The following is a 14995-nucleotide window of genomic DNA, read 5'->3' as shown; positions in this document are numbered from 1 at the left end:
GGCTGTCCTCATCACCCTCTGTCGTGTTGATGATATAGAGGACCTGGATGTCAGGGAGCTCGGCCCCCTGTGATGTACTGGGCTGTCCTCATCACCCTCTGTCGTGCTGATGATATAGAGGACCTGGATGTCAGGGAGCTCGGCCCCCTGTGATGTACTGGGCTGTCCTCATCACCCTCTGTCGTGCTGATGATATAGAGGACCTGGATGTCAGGGAGCTCGGCCCCCTGTGATGTACTGGGCTGTCCTCATCACCCTCTGTCGTGTTGATGATATAGAGGACCTGGATGTCAGGGAGCTCGGCCCCCTGTGATGTACTGGGCTGTCCTCATCACCCTCTGTCGTGTTGATGATATAGAGGACCTGGATGTCAGGGAGCTCGGCCCCCTGTGATGTACTGGGCTGTCCTCATCACCCTCTGTCGTGTTGATGATATAGAGGACCTGGATGTCAGGGAGCTCGGCCCCCTGTTATGTACTGGGCTGTCCTCATCACCCTCTGTCGTGCTTTGTGGTCAAGGCTGGTACATTTGCCCCTATTTTGAGGATCCGAGAGCCCATGCCAAATCTTTTCATACTCCTGAGGGGGAAAAGTGGCGCTGCTGTTGCCCTCTTCATGACTGTGCGTGCTCTCCCCGCTGTCTCCTATAGTTCACAATCAGCTCTCTCTCTCTCTCTCTCTCTCTCTCTCTCTCATCAATCTACACACAATACCACATAATTACAAAGCAAAAACTATTTTTAGAAATGTTTGCAAATTTATTACAAACAAAAAACGGGAATATGACATTTACATAAGTATTCAGACCCTTTACTCAGTACTTTGTTGAAATACTTTTGGCAGTGATTACAGTCTTGAGACTTCTTGGGTATGATGCTACAAGCTTGGCGCACCTGTATTTGGAGAGTTTCTCTCATTCTTCTCTGCTGTGGCTGGGTAACTCAAGGACATTCAGAGACATGTCCCCGAAGCCACTCCAGCGTTGTCTTGGCTGTGCGCTTAGGATCGCTGTCCTGTTGGAAGGTGAACCTTTGCCCCTGTCTGAGGTCCTGTGTGCTCTAGAGCAGATTTTTTTTTAAGGATCTGTACTTTGCTCTGGTCATCTTTCCCTCGATCCTGATTAGTCTCCCAGGCCCTGCCGTTGAAAAACATCCCCACCACATGATGCTGCCACCACCATGCTTCACCGTAGGGATGGAGCCAGGTTTCCTCCAGATGTGACGCTTGGCATTCAGGCCAAAGAGTTCAATCTTGGTTTCATCAGGCCAGAGAATGTTGTTTCTCATGGTCTGAGTGTCCTTTAGGTTCCTTTTGGCAAACTCCAAGGGGGCTGTCATGTGCTTTTTACTGAGGTGTGGCTTCCGTCTGGCCACTCTACCATAAAGGCCTGATTGGTGGCGTGCTGCGGAGATGGTTGTCCTTCTGGAAGGTTCTTCCATCTCCACAGAGGAACTCTGGAGCTCTGTCCCTGACCAAGGCCATTCTCCCCCGATTGCTCAGTTTGGCCTGTCGGCCAGCTCTAGGAAGACTCTTGATGCTTCCAAACTTATTCCATCTAAGAATTTTGGAGGCTACTTTGTTAATGGGACCTTCAATGCTGCAGAAATGTTTTGCTACCCTTCCCCAGATCTGTGCCTCGACACAATCCTGTCTCGGAGCTCTACGGACAATTCCTTCGACCTCATGGCTTGGTTTTTGCTCTGACATGCACTGACAACTCTGAGACCTTATATAGACAAGTGTGTGCCTTTCCAAATCATGTCCAAACAATTGAATTTGTCATTATGGGGTATTGTGATGTCAATATGGGGTATTGCAATGTCATTCATGGGGTATTGTGATGTCATTATGGGGTATTGTGATGTCATTATGGGGTATTGTGATGTCATTATGGGGTGTTGTGATGTCATTATGTGGTGTTGTGATGTCATTATGGGCTATTGTGATGTCATTATGGGATATTGTGTGTAGATTGATGAGAAAAATAAACAATTGAATCCATTTGAAAAATAAGGCTGTAAAGTAACAACATTTGGAAAAAGGGAAGGGATGTGAATACTTTCTGAATGTCGAGTTTCTTGGCCCAAGCAAGTCTCTTCTTCTTATTGGTGTCCTCTGAACAGTTGATGAACAGTTGATGTTGAGATGTGTCTGTTACTTGAACTCTCTGTAGCATTTATTTGGGCTGCAATTTCTGAGGCTGGTAAACTCTAATGAACTTATCCTCTGCAGCAGAGAGACAGTTTCATCGTAGAGCTTGATGTTTTTTTGTGACTTCAAGTTCTTGAAATGTTCCGTATCGAGTGACCTTCATGTCTTAAGGTAATGATGTACTCGCGTTTCTCTTTGATTATTTGAGCTGTTATTGCCATAATATGGACTTGTTTTTTTACCAAATAGGGCTATCTTCTGTATACCACCCCTACCTTGTCACAACACAACTGATTGGATCAAACACATTAAGAAGGAAAGAAATTCCACAAATTAACTTTTAACAAGGCACACCTGTTAATTGAAATGCATTCCAGGTGGCTACCTCGTGAAGCTGGTTTAGAGAATGCCAAGAGTGTGCAAAGCAGTCATCAAGACAAAGGGCGTCTATTTTGAAGAATCTAGATCTAAAATATATTTTGATTTGTTTATCACTTTTTTGGTTACTACATGATTTCATATGTGTTATTTCATAGTTTTGATGTCTTCCCTATTATTCTACATATGAATGAGACATGGTTTGTGAGGATATCTAGCTATGTGAACATACCTATAAACATTGTTTATGAGGGCATACTTCTACGTGAACCTTTTTTCACGTGGTTTGTGAAGACATTTCTGATGGTTTGTGAGGACATCTCTGTGATCCTACCAATAAACACGGTTTGTGAGGACATCTCTGTGATCCTACCAATAAACACGGTTTGTGAGGACATCTCTGTGATCCTACCAATAAACACAGTTTGTGAGGACATCTCTGTGATCCTACCAATAAACACAGTTTGTAAGGACATCTCTGTGATCCTACCAATAAACACGGTTTGTGAGGACATCTCTGTGATCCTACCTATAAACACAGTTTGTGAGGACATCTCTGTGATCCTACCAATAAACACAGTTTGTGAGGACATCTCTGTGATCCTACCAATAAACACAGTTTGTGAGAACATCTCTGTGATCCTACCAATAAACACGGTTTGTGAGGACATCTCTGTGATCCTACCTATAAACATAGTTTTTGAGGACATCTCTGTGATCCTACCTATAAACATAGTTTTTGAGGACATCTCTGTGATCCTACCTATAAACATAGTTTTTGAGGACATCTCTGTGATCCTACCTATAAACATAGTTTTTGAGGACATCTCTGTGATCCTACCTATGAACATAGTTTTTGAGGACATCTCTGTGATCCTACCTATAAACATAGTTTTTGAGGACATCTCCGTGATCCTACCTATATACATAGTTTTTGAGGACATCTCCGTGATCCTACCTATTAACATAGTTTTTGAGGACATCTCTGTGATCCTACCTATAAACATAGTTTTTGAGGACATCTCTGTGATCCTACCTATAAACATAGTTTTTGAGGACATCTCCGTGATCCTACCTATAAACATAGTTTTTGAGGACATCTCTGTGATCCTACCTATAAACATAGTTTTTGAGGACATCTCTGTGATCCTACCTATAAACATAGTTTTTGAGGACATCTCCGTGATCCTACCTATAAACATAGTTTTTGAGGACATCTCTGTGATGTTACCTATAAACATGGTTTTTGAGGACATCTCTGTGATGTTACCTATAAACATAGTTTTTGAGGACATCTCCGTGATCCTACCTATAAAAACGGTTTGTGAGGGACCTCTCCGTGATCCTACCTGTGCAGCGATGCCTCCTAGCCCTGCCAGGTCTCCTCCACTGCTGGCGTGCATGCCTGTGGTCCAGGTGATGTCATGATACTGGAAGATGGTGAAGGATACCTCTCCGTTGGTGATCAGCACCAATTGGAACGTATTCACCTGCACAGAGGACAACTGGTTACTGGTTACTGTATGTATGTGGAATATTACAAATATTCATACGTCTCTTAAGAGTGTCCGCAAAATGGTAAAAAATGTAAGGTTCGAATTTTAACAAGAAAGGGGTGCTCTTTCTCTCCCCTATCAATCAACAATTAGTTTGGGGTGTTTTTCCTTCCCACCACTGCTTGGTTCTTACCGACCCAGGCTGGGTTACTGTCAAGCACTGTTGACACACAATAAATACATTTTGATAGGTTGAGAATCCTAACCGGTGTGATGTCACTTCCTCCAAAGAAGGTGACTTTGTGCCACGTTGAGATGAGGATCCACGTCGCAGTGAATTCCGGGAACCCAGAGAAGTGTCGTCTGACGTCAGCTGTGGCCCTCAGGAGGACAGACGGGTCTTTACTCTCCCGGTAGAAGACCTGCCCCGCCCGCCTGTTGTCCACGTCAGCCCAGAACGCCGCCACAACCCTCCGGTCTCCGGCGATGGGAAAGGCCACTGGTGTGAACTGAGAGACCTCTCTGAGGAACGAAACCAGACCGTTGTTGTTCACCTGTTGGGAAGGAGAGGAGAAGGTTAGACACCAATCACGTTTCCATCCACAATTTTTTTGTGATTCCAGTAAAGCCACAACAATATAAAAACAAAATCAACATGAGCTGTGATGGAAGCAGGAAGTTTCAGAACAATTTTACAAATGCTGACAAATAATTTGATCGTTCGACATAGTGGGATCTTTTTTGTGTCTGTAAAATTAATTATGCGAGAAATGTAGGTGTAAAACGCCTTTATGCTCAAATATCGAAGTTAATTTGATTTTCACGTGATGATATATTGTTTATTAGGCTACAGATTAAATACATTATGATTTCGAACTTTACAAGGTGGTGAAAGTGGAAGGTGATGAGCTTGATGCTCCTTTCCAAATAAATATCCAGTGTTTTATTGAAATGTGAAAATGATCATCGACGCTTGTCTGCCGTTTTGACAAATAAAAAATTATCTTGCCCTTTTATTCACAGGGCGGCAGGGTAGCCTAGTGGTTAGAGCGTTGGACTAGTAACCGGAAGGTTGCAAGTTCAAACTCCCGAGCTGACAAGGTACAAATCTGTCGTTCTGCCCCTGAACAAGGCAGTTAACCCACTGTTTCCTAGGCCGTCATTGGAAATAAGAATTTGTTCTTAACTGTTAAATAAAGGTAAAATAATAATCTCATTTTATAATCTCATGCATCCTGCGCGCTGTTGGCTAGAGGGCGCTACCGGAGTGGGCTCACTATTACAAACAACGTACAATCTGCGTCCTGCGCGCTGTTGGCTAGAGGGCGCTACCGGAGTGGGCTCACTATTACAAACAAGGTACAATCTGCGTCCTGCGTGCTGTTGGCTAGAGGGCGCTACCGGAGTGGGCTCACTATTACAAACAAGGTACAATCTGCGTCCTGCGCGCTGTTGGCTAGAGGGCGCTACCGGAGTGGGCTCACTATTACAACACAAACATTTGTGTGAGAGAAACTTTAGTAGAGTTGGAAAAGTAAATTGAATTTAAGTCATTTCTGTGTGTCATCACGTATAGCCTTTTATTTATTTATATTTATTTTATTTATTTTATTTATTTTATTTATTTTATTTCTCCTTTATTTAACCAGGTAGGCAAGTTGAATTTACATCTGCGACCTGGTCAAGATGGAGTAAAGCAAACAGTAAAACAAACATACAGTCAATAGTACAGTATAAACAAGTCTATATACGATGTGAGCAAATTAGGTGAGAAGGGAGGTAAAGGCAAAAAAAGGCCACGGTGGCAAAGTAGATACAATATAGCAAGTAAAACACTGGAATGGTGGATTTGCAGTGAAAGAATGGTGACCAGAGAGATATACCTGCTGGAGCGCGTGCTACAGGTGGGTGCTGCTATGGTGACCAGAGAGATATACCTGCTGGAGCGCGTGCTACAGGTGGGTGCTGCTATGGTGACCAGCGAGATATACCTGCTGGAGCGCGTGCTACAGGTGGGTGCTGCTATGGTGACCAGCGAGATATACCTGCTGGAGCGTGTGCTACAGGTGGGTGCTGCTATGGTGACCAGCGAGATATACCTGCTGGAGCGCGTGCTACACGTGGGTGCTGCTATGGTGACCAGCGAGATATACCTGCTGGAGCGCGTGCTACAGTATGTGTCCAGTATGAAGGAAAATGCTAACTAGCGCTAATGCAATGACTGAAAGTCTAAGGGTATCTATTGCGCTAAGGCTAGTTAGCATAGGCTCGAGAAACTACCTCTAACTTCCTTCACACTGGACACAGAGACATACAAAATGGTGTCCACAAGTTCATCTGACTCTGGGGAAGGAGATAAAAGGGCCTCATTGCCAAAATACAGAAATATTCCTTTAATCCAGCCTTGAAAGTTTCCTTCAGAGTCTGATTATCTAATTAAACATGGAGAGGTGTCATTTGACAGGACCACAGCTCTAAGACGGTTCCCAGCAAGGCTCAACCAGGTACTCTAAACTAGTATAGTATAGTTAGTATTACTTTACAAGGATGGATGTCACATTGAGATTAAACCCTCTGTAACATGTAGGGGGAGAAAGAGATCTTAGTTAAAGGGATCTGATGGCAGCTTTTCTGTTTCATTGAGGCTATGCTCTCGGATGTTGACGTGCTTGTGTAATAGCTATTCAGTCAGTCAACCAAGCAGGCAGGCATTAGGTCAAACAGTCAGTCAGTCAATCAATCAGTCAGCCATCTAGTCAGTCAGTCAGTAAACCAAGCAGGCAGGCATTAGTTCAAACAGTCAATCAGTCAGTCATCTAGTCAGCCATACAGTCAGTCAGTCAATCAGTCAGCCATATAGTCAGCCATACAGTCAGTCAGTCAACCAAGCAGGCAGGCATTAGGTCAAACAGTCAGTCAGTCAATCAAACAGTCAGTCATCTAGTCAGTCATACAGTCAGTCATCTAGTCAGCCATCTTGTCAGCCATACAGTCAGTCAGTCAGTCAGTCAGTCAGAGCATGAAGCAGTTAAGAGCCCTCCTAAAGGGGTGTAAAGCAGTTCAGTCCTCCTGGTTTTCTCTCTCCTTCAAACTCTCTCCTTCTTTCTGTCTCCTTCTCTATCTATCTCTCTCTCTCTCTCTCCTTCTCTCTCTCTCCTTCTCTCTCTCTCTCTCTCTCCTTCTCTCTCTCCTTCAAACTCTCTCCTTCTTTCTGTCTCCTTCTCTATCTATCTATCTATCTATCTATCTATCTATCTATCTATATATCTATCTCTCTCTCTCTCTCTCTCCTTCTCTCTCTCACTCTCTCTCTCTCTCTTCTTCTCTCTCTCCTTCAAACTCTCTCCTTCTTTCTGTCTCCTTCTCTATCTATCTATCTATCTATCTATCTATCTATCTATCTATCTATCTATCTATCTCTCTCTCTCTCTCTCTCTCTCTCTCTCCTTCTCTCTCTCTCTCTCTCTCTCTCTTCTTCTCTCTCTCCTTCAAACTCTCTCCTTCATTCTGTCTCCTTCTCTATCTATCTATCTATCTATCTCTCTCTCTCTCTCTCTCTCGCCTTCTCTCTCTCTCCTCTCTCATTCTCTCTCTCTCCTTCTCTCTCTCTCTCCTTCTCTCTCTCCTTCAAACTCTCTCCTTCTTTCTGTCTCCTTCTCTATCTATCTATCTATCTATCTATCTATCTATCTATCTATCTATCTATCTATCTATCTATCTATCTATCTATCTCTCTCTCTCTCTCTCTCTCTCTCTCTCTCTCCTTCTCTCTCTCTCTCTCTCTCTCTCTTCTTCTCTCTCTCCTTCAAACTCTCTCCTTCATTCTGTCTCCTTCTCTATCTATCTATCTATCTATCTATCTCTCTCTCTCTCTCTCTCTCGCCTTCTCTCTCTCTCCTCTCTCATTCTCTCTCTCTCCTTCTCTCTCTCTCTCCTTCTCTCTCTCTCCTTCTCTCGCTCTCTCTCCTTCTCTCTCTCCTCTCTCTCTCCTTCTCTCTCTCTCTCCTCTCTCTCTCCTTCTCTCTCTCTCTCTCCTTCTCTCTCTCTCCTCTCTCCTTCTCTCTCTCTCCTTCTCTCTCTCTCCTTCTCTCTGCCCCCCCCCCCTCTCCCCCCCCTCTCTCTTTTCTGGGTTTTCCTTGGGTAGTTTTCTCTGGAGCCAAGTTATTTCTACAGTAAAATAAACTTTAATCAAGGAAAACTAGGGCCAAAGCAAACCCCATAAATGAAAAAGGTGCCCGGGATCAGTTGGGGAAAAACATGAGCCTTTCCTTGTCAAAGAGGACGTTTCACAGACAGTCACACCGCCACAGGGTTTAATGAAACACAGGGAAGTGTCTACAGCCCACACACTTGGCCCCTAATCCCTAAACCCTTACATCCCAAATGGCACCCTATTCCCGTTATAGTGCACTTCTTTTGACCAGTGCACTGTGGGCCAATAGTAGTGCATTATAAAGGGAATAGGGTGCCGTTTGGGACATACCTCTAACTGGCCTTGTATCTCCCCTAGTATCTCCCCTAGTCCCCTAGTATCTCCCCTAGTATCTCCCCTAGTCCCCTAGTATCTCCCCTAGTATCTCCCCTAGTATCTCCCCTAGTCCCATAGTATCTCCCCTAGTATCTCCCCTAGTCCCTAATGAGATGAGGAGGTGTAGCCTTGCTGTTCAACCTCCTGACCCTAGGTCAACCTCCATCACACAAACACACACACACACACACACGCACGCACGCACAAAATCTTGTTGATTTTTCACAAGTCTTTGGCCATTTGCAAAAAATGTAGTTGCCATCTCAAAACATGAATACATTCATCAAAACGATGTTATACAGTCAAAGTTGCAAATAGATTCATCAAAAGAACACGACTTCCTGCAGAAAGATTAACACAACCATAGTTATCTCTTGAGTCCAAGCAGACAAAACAGAAAGTCTGTCTTTTAGAAATCCTTGTGGATCAACATATATTCCTTGCATGATAAAAACAGGAAGTACAACTATCCAAAGGTGTAGCATTATGGGTAATGATAAAAACAGGAAGTACAACTATCCAAAGGTGTAGCATTATGGGTAATGATAAAAACAGGAAGTACAACTATCCAAAGGTGTAGCATTATGGGTAATGATAAAAACAGGAAGTACAACTATCCAAAGGTGCAGAATTATGGGTAATGATAAAAACAGGATGTACAACTATCCAAAGGTGTAGCATTATGGGTAATGATAAAAACAGGAAGTACAACTATCCAAAGGTGTAGCATTATGGGTAATGATAAAAACAGGAAGTACAACTATCCAAAGGTGCAGAATTATGGGTAATGATAAAAACAGGAAGTACAACTATCCAAAGGTGTAGCATTATGGGTAATGATAAAAACAGGAAGTACAACTATCCAAAGATGCAGCATTATGGGTAATCAATCTCCTTTCATGTATATTCCACCAAACAATTTCATACACATCAAATCAAAAAACATTATAATATAAAAACAAACCAGTACTGATGTTATGATAGGAGTTATTTTGGGCATGAGAAAAAAAATGTTTTATAGTATGTGGAATTTAGAAAGTCTAGTACGCTTTAAATGCCAGGATGTCATACTCATCCAACTGTTCATCTAGTAGAGAATTCACTGCACACTTTTGAGAAAGAGAATAGCATTTTCGAGATCCACATGTCTCTGACAAAAAAAACTGAAAGTCAGCCGGAGGGGACTCGCTGTACCAAAATGAACCAATGTGGGAGGAACCGACTGCCCAATAGATGATGCATTCTCAGGATCAAATCAAATCAAATGATATTGGTCACATACACATGGTTAGCAGATGTTAATGTGAGTGTAGGATAAGCCTAGTATGCTGGTATTTGTTTCTTATTGCATTCATTTTTTTAAAACTAACCTGTACGTGCTTAATAGTATGTAGTCCGATTAGTACACAGTTTTAATAAGTAGTAGGAAAGACAGATTTGGGACACGGCCAATGTTTTCTATTCTGTGAGCAAAACACCTTAACAGTGAATGTTGAATTTTAAAGTTTTACAAAAAGGTGTTCTAAGATGTTCAAGTCAGGTACTAAAAGAAAGAAATTATCGGAAGCGTACAGGTCTTTTAGCAAGGAAATGATCAGAGGTGTAAAGGTCTTTTAGCAAGGAAATGATCAGAGGTGTACAGGTCTTTTAGCAAGGAAATGATCCGAGGTGTAAAGGCCTTTTAACAGGGAAATGATCAGAGGTGTAAAGGTATTTTAACAGGGAAATGATCAGAGGTGTAAAGGTATTTTAGAAAGGAAATGATCAGAGGTGTAAAGGTCTTTTAACAGGGAAATGATCAGAGGTGTAAAGGCCTTTTAGAAAGGAAATGATCAGAGGTGTAAATGTCTTTTAGCAAGGAAATGATCAGAGGTGTACAGGTCTTTTAGAAAGGAAATGATCAGAGGTGTAAATGTCTTTTAGCAAGGAAATGATCAGAGGTGTAAAGGCCTTTTAGCAGGGAAATGATCCGATTTTAAAGGTATTTTAGCAGGGAAATGATCAGAAATGTTTTGGTCCTCGCTGCTATAGATAATGTACATTTTCAACACAGATCCCAACAGTGTTTGTTTGTAAACTATAATGAAGCGTTAAATCATGTTTTTTGCATTGTAATATCAGAAAATATCCTTCATATATTTGCGCTGAAAGTGGAATGATACCGTTTCACAATATAAAAAATATGAATTATAGTAAAATACATTCTGACGCAAAATTGTATTCAGATTGGTGTAAACTTCCTATTTGTCAACCAAAGCCGGTCAATCTCAGACGCGTGGTGTTTTCCCCACCAGCCAACCAACAACCTGGGCAAGCATCCTTCCTGTAGACATCGCTCTGTCAGTACCTGGTTTCAGGTTTCAGTTTGTGACAAAAACAAAACAAGCAATGTCTAGTGCAGAGAATCATTGTACCATCTAAACCGCTGTGAAATATCTTTTCAACATCAAAATAAACATTGTATTTTCAGCTGTTTGAAGCTGATGGACAAAACCGAGAGTAAAAGTTGAGTCCCCACCGAGGTTGTGGTGGAGGAAATGTGGGGGAGGAGGAGGAAGAGTTGTTTGAATTCAGGCTAAGTGGTTGCAAATCCACTCATTTCCATTATGGGGCTTCGTACTACATGATGCTCCTTCAATGCACACACCTAACAGACACACACACAAACACACACACACGCACATACACACATCAATCAATCCATCAATCAAATGTATTGATAAAGCCCTGTTTTACATCAGCTGATATCTCAAAGTGCTGTACAGAAACCCAGCCTAAAACCCCAAACAGCAAGCAATGCAGGTGTAGAAGCACGGTGGCTAGGAAAAACTCCCTAGAAAGGCCGGAACCTAGAAAGAAACCTAGAGAGGAACCAGGCTCTGAGGGGTGGCCAGTCCTCTTCTGGCTGTGCCGGGTGGAGATTATAACATGGCCAAGATTTTCAAACGTTCATAGATGACCAGCAGGGTCAAATAATAATAATCACAGTGGTTGTAGAGGGTGCAACAGGTCAGCACCTCATGAAAAAATGTCACTTGGCTTTTCATAGCCAATCATTCAGAGTATCTCTACCGCTCCTGCTGTCTCTAGAGACTCGAAAACAGCAGTTCCGGGACAGGTAGTCCTGAGGCATGGTCCTAGGGCTCAGGTTCTCCAAGAGAAGAGAGAGAGAGAAAGAGAGAGTGAGAAAGATTAGAGGGAACATACTTAAATTCACACAGGACACCGGATAAGACAGGAGAAATACTCTAGATACAACAGACTGACCCTAGCCCCCCGACACATAAACTACTGCAGCATAAATACTGGAGGCTGAGACAGGAGGGGTCGGGAGACATTGTGGCCCCATCCGATGATACCCCCGGACAGGGCCAAACAGGAGGGATATAACCCCACCCACTTTGCCAAAGCACAGCCCCCACACCACTAGAGGGATATCTTCAACCACCAACTTACCATCCTGAGACAAGGCCGAGTATAGAGCACGAACATCTCCCCCACGGCATGAACCTGAGATGGGGTGTCAACCCGGATAGGAAGATCACGTCAGTGACTCAACCCACTCAAGTGCACAATTTTGAACATGAAAAGTTATTAATAAACAAATTCGGCACATTTGGGCAGACTTGATAAAACATTTTGAACAGAAATGCAATCTAAATGCAGTCTAAAACATTGCACATACACTGCTGCCATCTAGTGGCCACAATGTAAATTGCACCTGGACTGGAATAAAACATTATGGCCTTTCTCTTGCATTTAAAAGACGATGGGTCAAAAAATGTTTTTTTTGTGTATTTTCTTTTACCAAATCTAATGTGTTATATTCTCATACATTCCTTTCACATTTCCACAAACTTAAAAGTGTTTCCTTTCAAATGGTATCAAGAATATGCGTATCCTTGCTTCAGGGCCTGAGATACAGGCAGTTAGATTTGGGTATGTTATTTTAGGTCCTGATCTACAGGCAGTTAGATTTGGGTATGTTATTTTAGGTCCTGAGCTACAGGAAGTTAGATTTGAGTATGTTATTTTAGGGCCTGAGCTACAGGCAGTTAGATTTGGGTAGGTCATTTTAGGTCCTGAGATACAGGCAGTTAGATTTGGGTATGTTATTTTAGGTCCTTAGCTACAGGCAGTTAGATTTGGGTATGTTATTTTAGGTCCTGAGCTACAGGCAGTTAGATTTGGGTATGTTATTTTAGGTCCTGAGCTACAGGAAGTTAGATTTGGGTATGTCATTTTAGGCGAAACCTGGAAAATAAGGGGCAGATCCTTAAGAGGCAAAACACCGCCATGTTTAGTTTTGCCCAACCTAGATCGAGGCACAGACACGGTCTCAATGGGGATAGCTGAGCTGACTACGCTGACTGTGCTAGTGGGAGACTCCACTGGGCTGCCAGACTGGCTAACAGCCTGCTGCCTGGCCTGCACCCTATCTCAACGTGGAGCTAGAGGAGTTAGAGCCCTGTTTATGTTCATAGATAAGATGAGCGCACCCATCCAGCTAAGATGGAGACGGTCACTCCTCAGCAGGCCAGGCTTGGTCCTGTTTGTGGCAGGAGTCCAAAGAAGAAGGCCAATTATCTACAAATTCTATCTTTTGGGAGGGGCAGAAAACAGTTTTCAACCAGCGACTGAGTTATGGGTCTCTGCTGTAGAGCTCATCACTCCCCCTAACTGGGAGGGGGCCAGAGACAATTACTCGATGCCAACACATCTTTCTAGCTGATTTACACTCTGACACTATGTTGCGCTTGGTGACCTAACACACAGGTTATCCTGCAACAGTTAGCCTGCAACGGTTCTCCTGCAACAGTTCTCCTGCAACAGTTCTCCTGCAACAGTACAACAAGGTAACAGACAGGCCAGGCTGAGACTAGATTACAGGACAAGGTAACAGACAGGCCAGGCTGAGGCTAGATTACAGGACAAGGTAACAGACAGGCCAGGCTGAGACTAGATTACAGGACAAGGTAACAGACAGGCCAGGCTGAGACTAGATTACAGGACAAGGTAACAGACAGGCCAGGCTGAGACTAGATTACAGGACAAGGTAACAGACAGGCCTGGCTGAGACTAGATTACAGGACAAGGTAACAGACAGGCCAGGCTGAGACTAGATTACAGGACAAGGTAACAGACAGGCCAGGCTGAGACTAGATTACAGGACAAGGTAACAGACAGGCCAGGCTGAGACTAGATTACAGGACAAGGTAACAGACATGCCAGGCTGAGACTAGATTACAGGACAAGGTAACAGACAGGCCAGGCTGAGATTAAGGTCTAGTCATCACTTTCCTAGGCGTCTCTTACTGAGTGACCGTCTTCAAAGCCGCTAATCTTTGCTGCTATAAAGGGAAAAGAATGTGTACACATTACAGTACAGGACAAAGTACAGGACAGCAAAGACAAGGCTGAAAATGGCAATGTTTTCAAAGTACCTGTCATATGAGGGATAGGGTTAAGTGTTCTTCGTAGGGAGCAGTGGAGAACTGAAGGTTTTTTTTGGGGGGGGGGGACACTTGAGCATACAGGAGATACTGTGGTTTAAGGGGATTAATTATTATAATACCGTAAGACAACTTTCTAGATCCACCTCCGAAATGTTTGGTTCTACAGCTTCCACTGTTGCCATGGAGCTGAGGCTTGGAATGGAACTCTCCAGGAGGAAGACATTACTGTGTTTAGGGAAACTGTTCATAACCGAAGCTTGTCTCTCATCTCATGAGAGAGAGAGAGAGAGAGAGAGAGAGAGAGAGAGAGAGAGCGAGAGAGAGAGAGAGCAATGTGGTATGCATAGTTTGCGGGAGACAAGTTAATTTATTCGGCTAACAGTTTGAAAACAAGCGTGACTGTAATTTGAAGTGCCTGGCTGCCACAGTCTTTGATGTCTTCATATAATACATGTCATTTAGCTGACACTTTTATCCAAAGTGATTTACAGTTCACGAATGGTTGGTCCTGGGTATCAAACCACACTACCCGTTACAAGCAACCATGAACTACCAACTGAGCTACAAAGGACCACATATCTTAAGTGACATATGAATTATAATCAGACCTGACTCCTAGTTACCTCTAGTTACCTCTGGTTACCTCTAGTTACCTCTTTTGCACCCTTTGCCAGTTCCTCCAGGATTCTGTCATTCTTCGATCACAAAATGTTGTGATGTGAAAAATCTGTCATTTTTGCCAACAAAATATCACAAAGAATCCCTGTGACAGTGCTAGAGGCATGACTAGAGAGCTGGGTTCGATCCCAGACTGTGTCGCAACCGGACGTGACTGGGAGATCCATAGGGCGGCATACAATTTGCCCAACGTCGTCTGGGTTAGGGGAGGGTTTGGCCGGGGGGCGCTTTACTCTGATCCACCTCTACGCAGACGACACTATTCTGTATACTTCTGGCCTTTCTTTGGACACTGTGTTAACAACCCT

General features: G+C 43.4%; 1 protein-coding gene across 1 annotated transcript in view; it reads right to left on the bottom strand.

The window, feature by feature from the left end:
• The window catches only part of LOC139410291 (sushi, nidogen and EGF-like domain-containing protein 1), a 110791-nt gene that overhangs the window by 74972 nt on the left and 20824 nt on the right, over window positions 1-14995 (bottom strand). Inside the window, exons 2-3 of the mRNA XM_071155779.1 lie at window positions 4292-4579; window positions 3879-4019 (exon numbers count right to left, since the gene is read on the bottom strand). Of these exons, the coding sequence (XP_071011880.1) occupies window positions 3879-4019; window positions 4292-4579 (429 nt within the window). The remainder of the gene's footprint in view (window positions 1-3878; window positions 4020-4291; window positions 4580-14995) is intronic.

The sequence above is a fragment of the Oncorhynchus clarkii genome, chromosome 5 (genome assembly GCF_045791955.1).
Source record: "Oncorhynchus clarkii lewisi isolate Uvic-CL-2024 chromosome 5, UVic_Ocla_1.0, whole genome shotgun sequence".
NCBI classification, from domain to species: Eukaryota; Metazoa; Chordata; class Actinopteri; order Salmoniformes; family Salmonidae; genus Oncorhynchus; species Oncorhynchus clarkii.
Note: the sequence above shows the minus strand (reverse complement) of the source record. Positions and strands in the feature narration are given on the sequence as shown.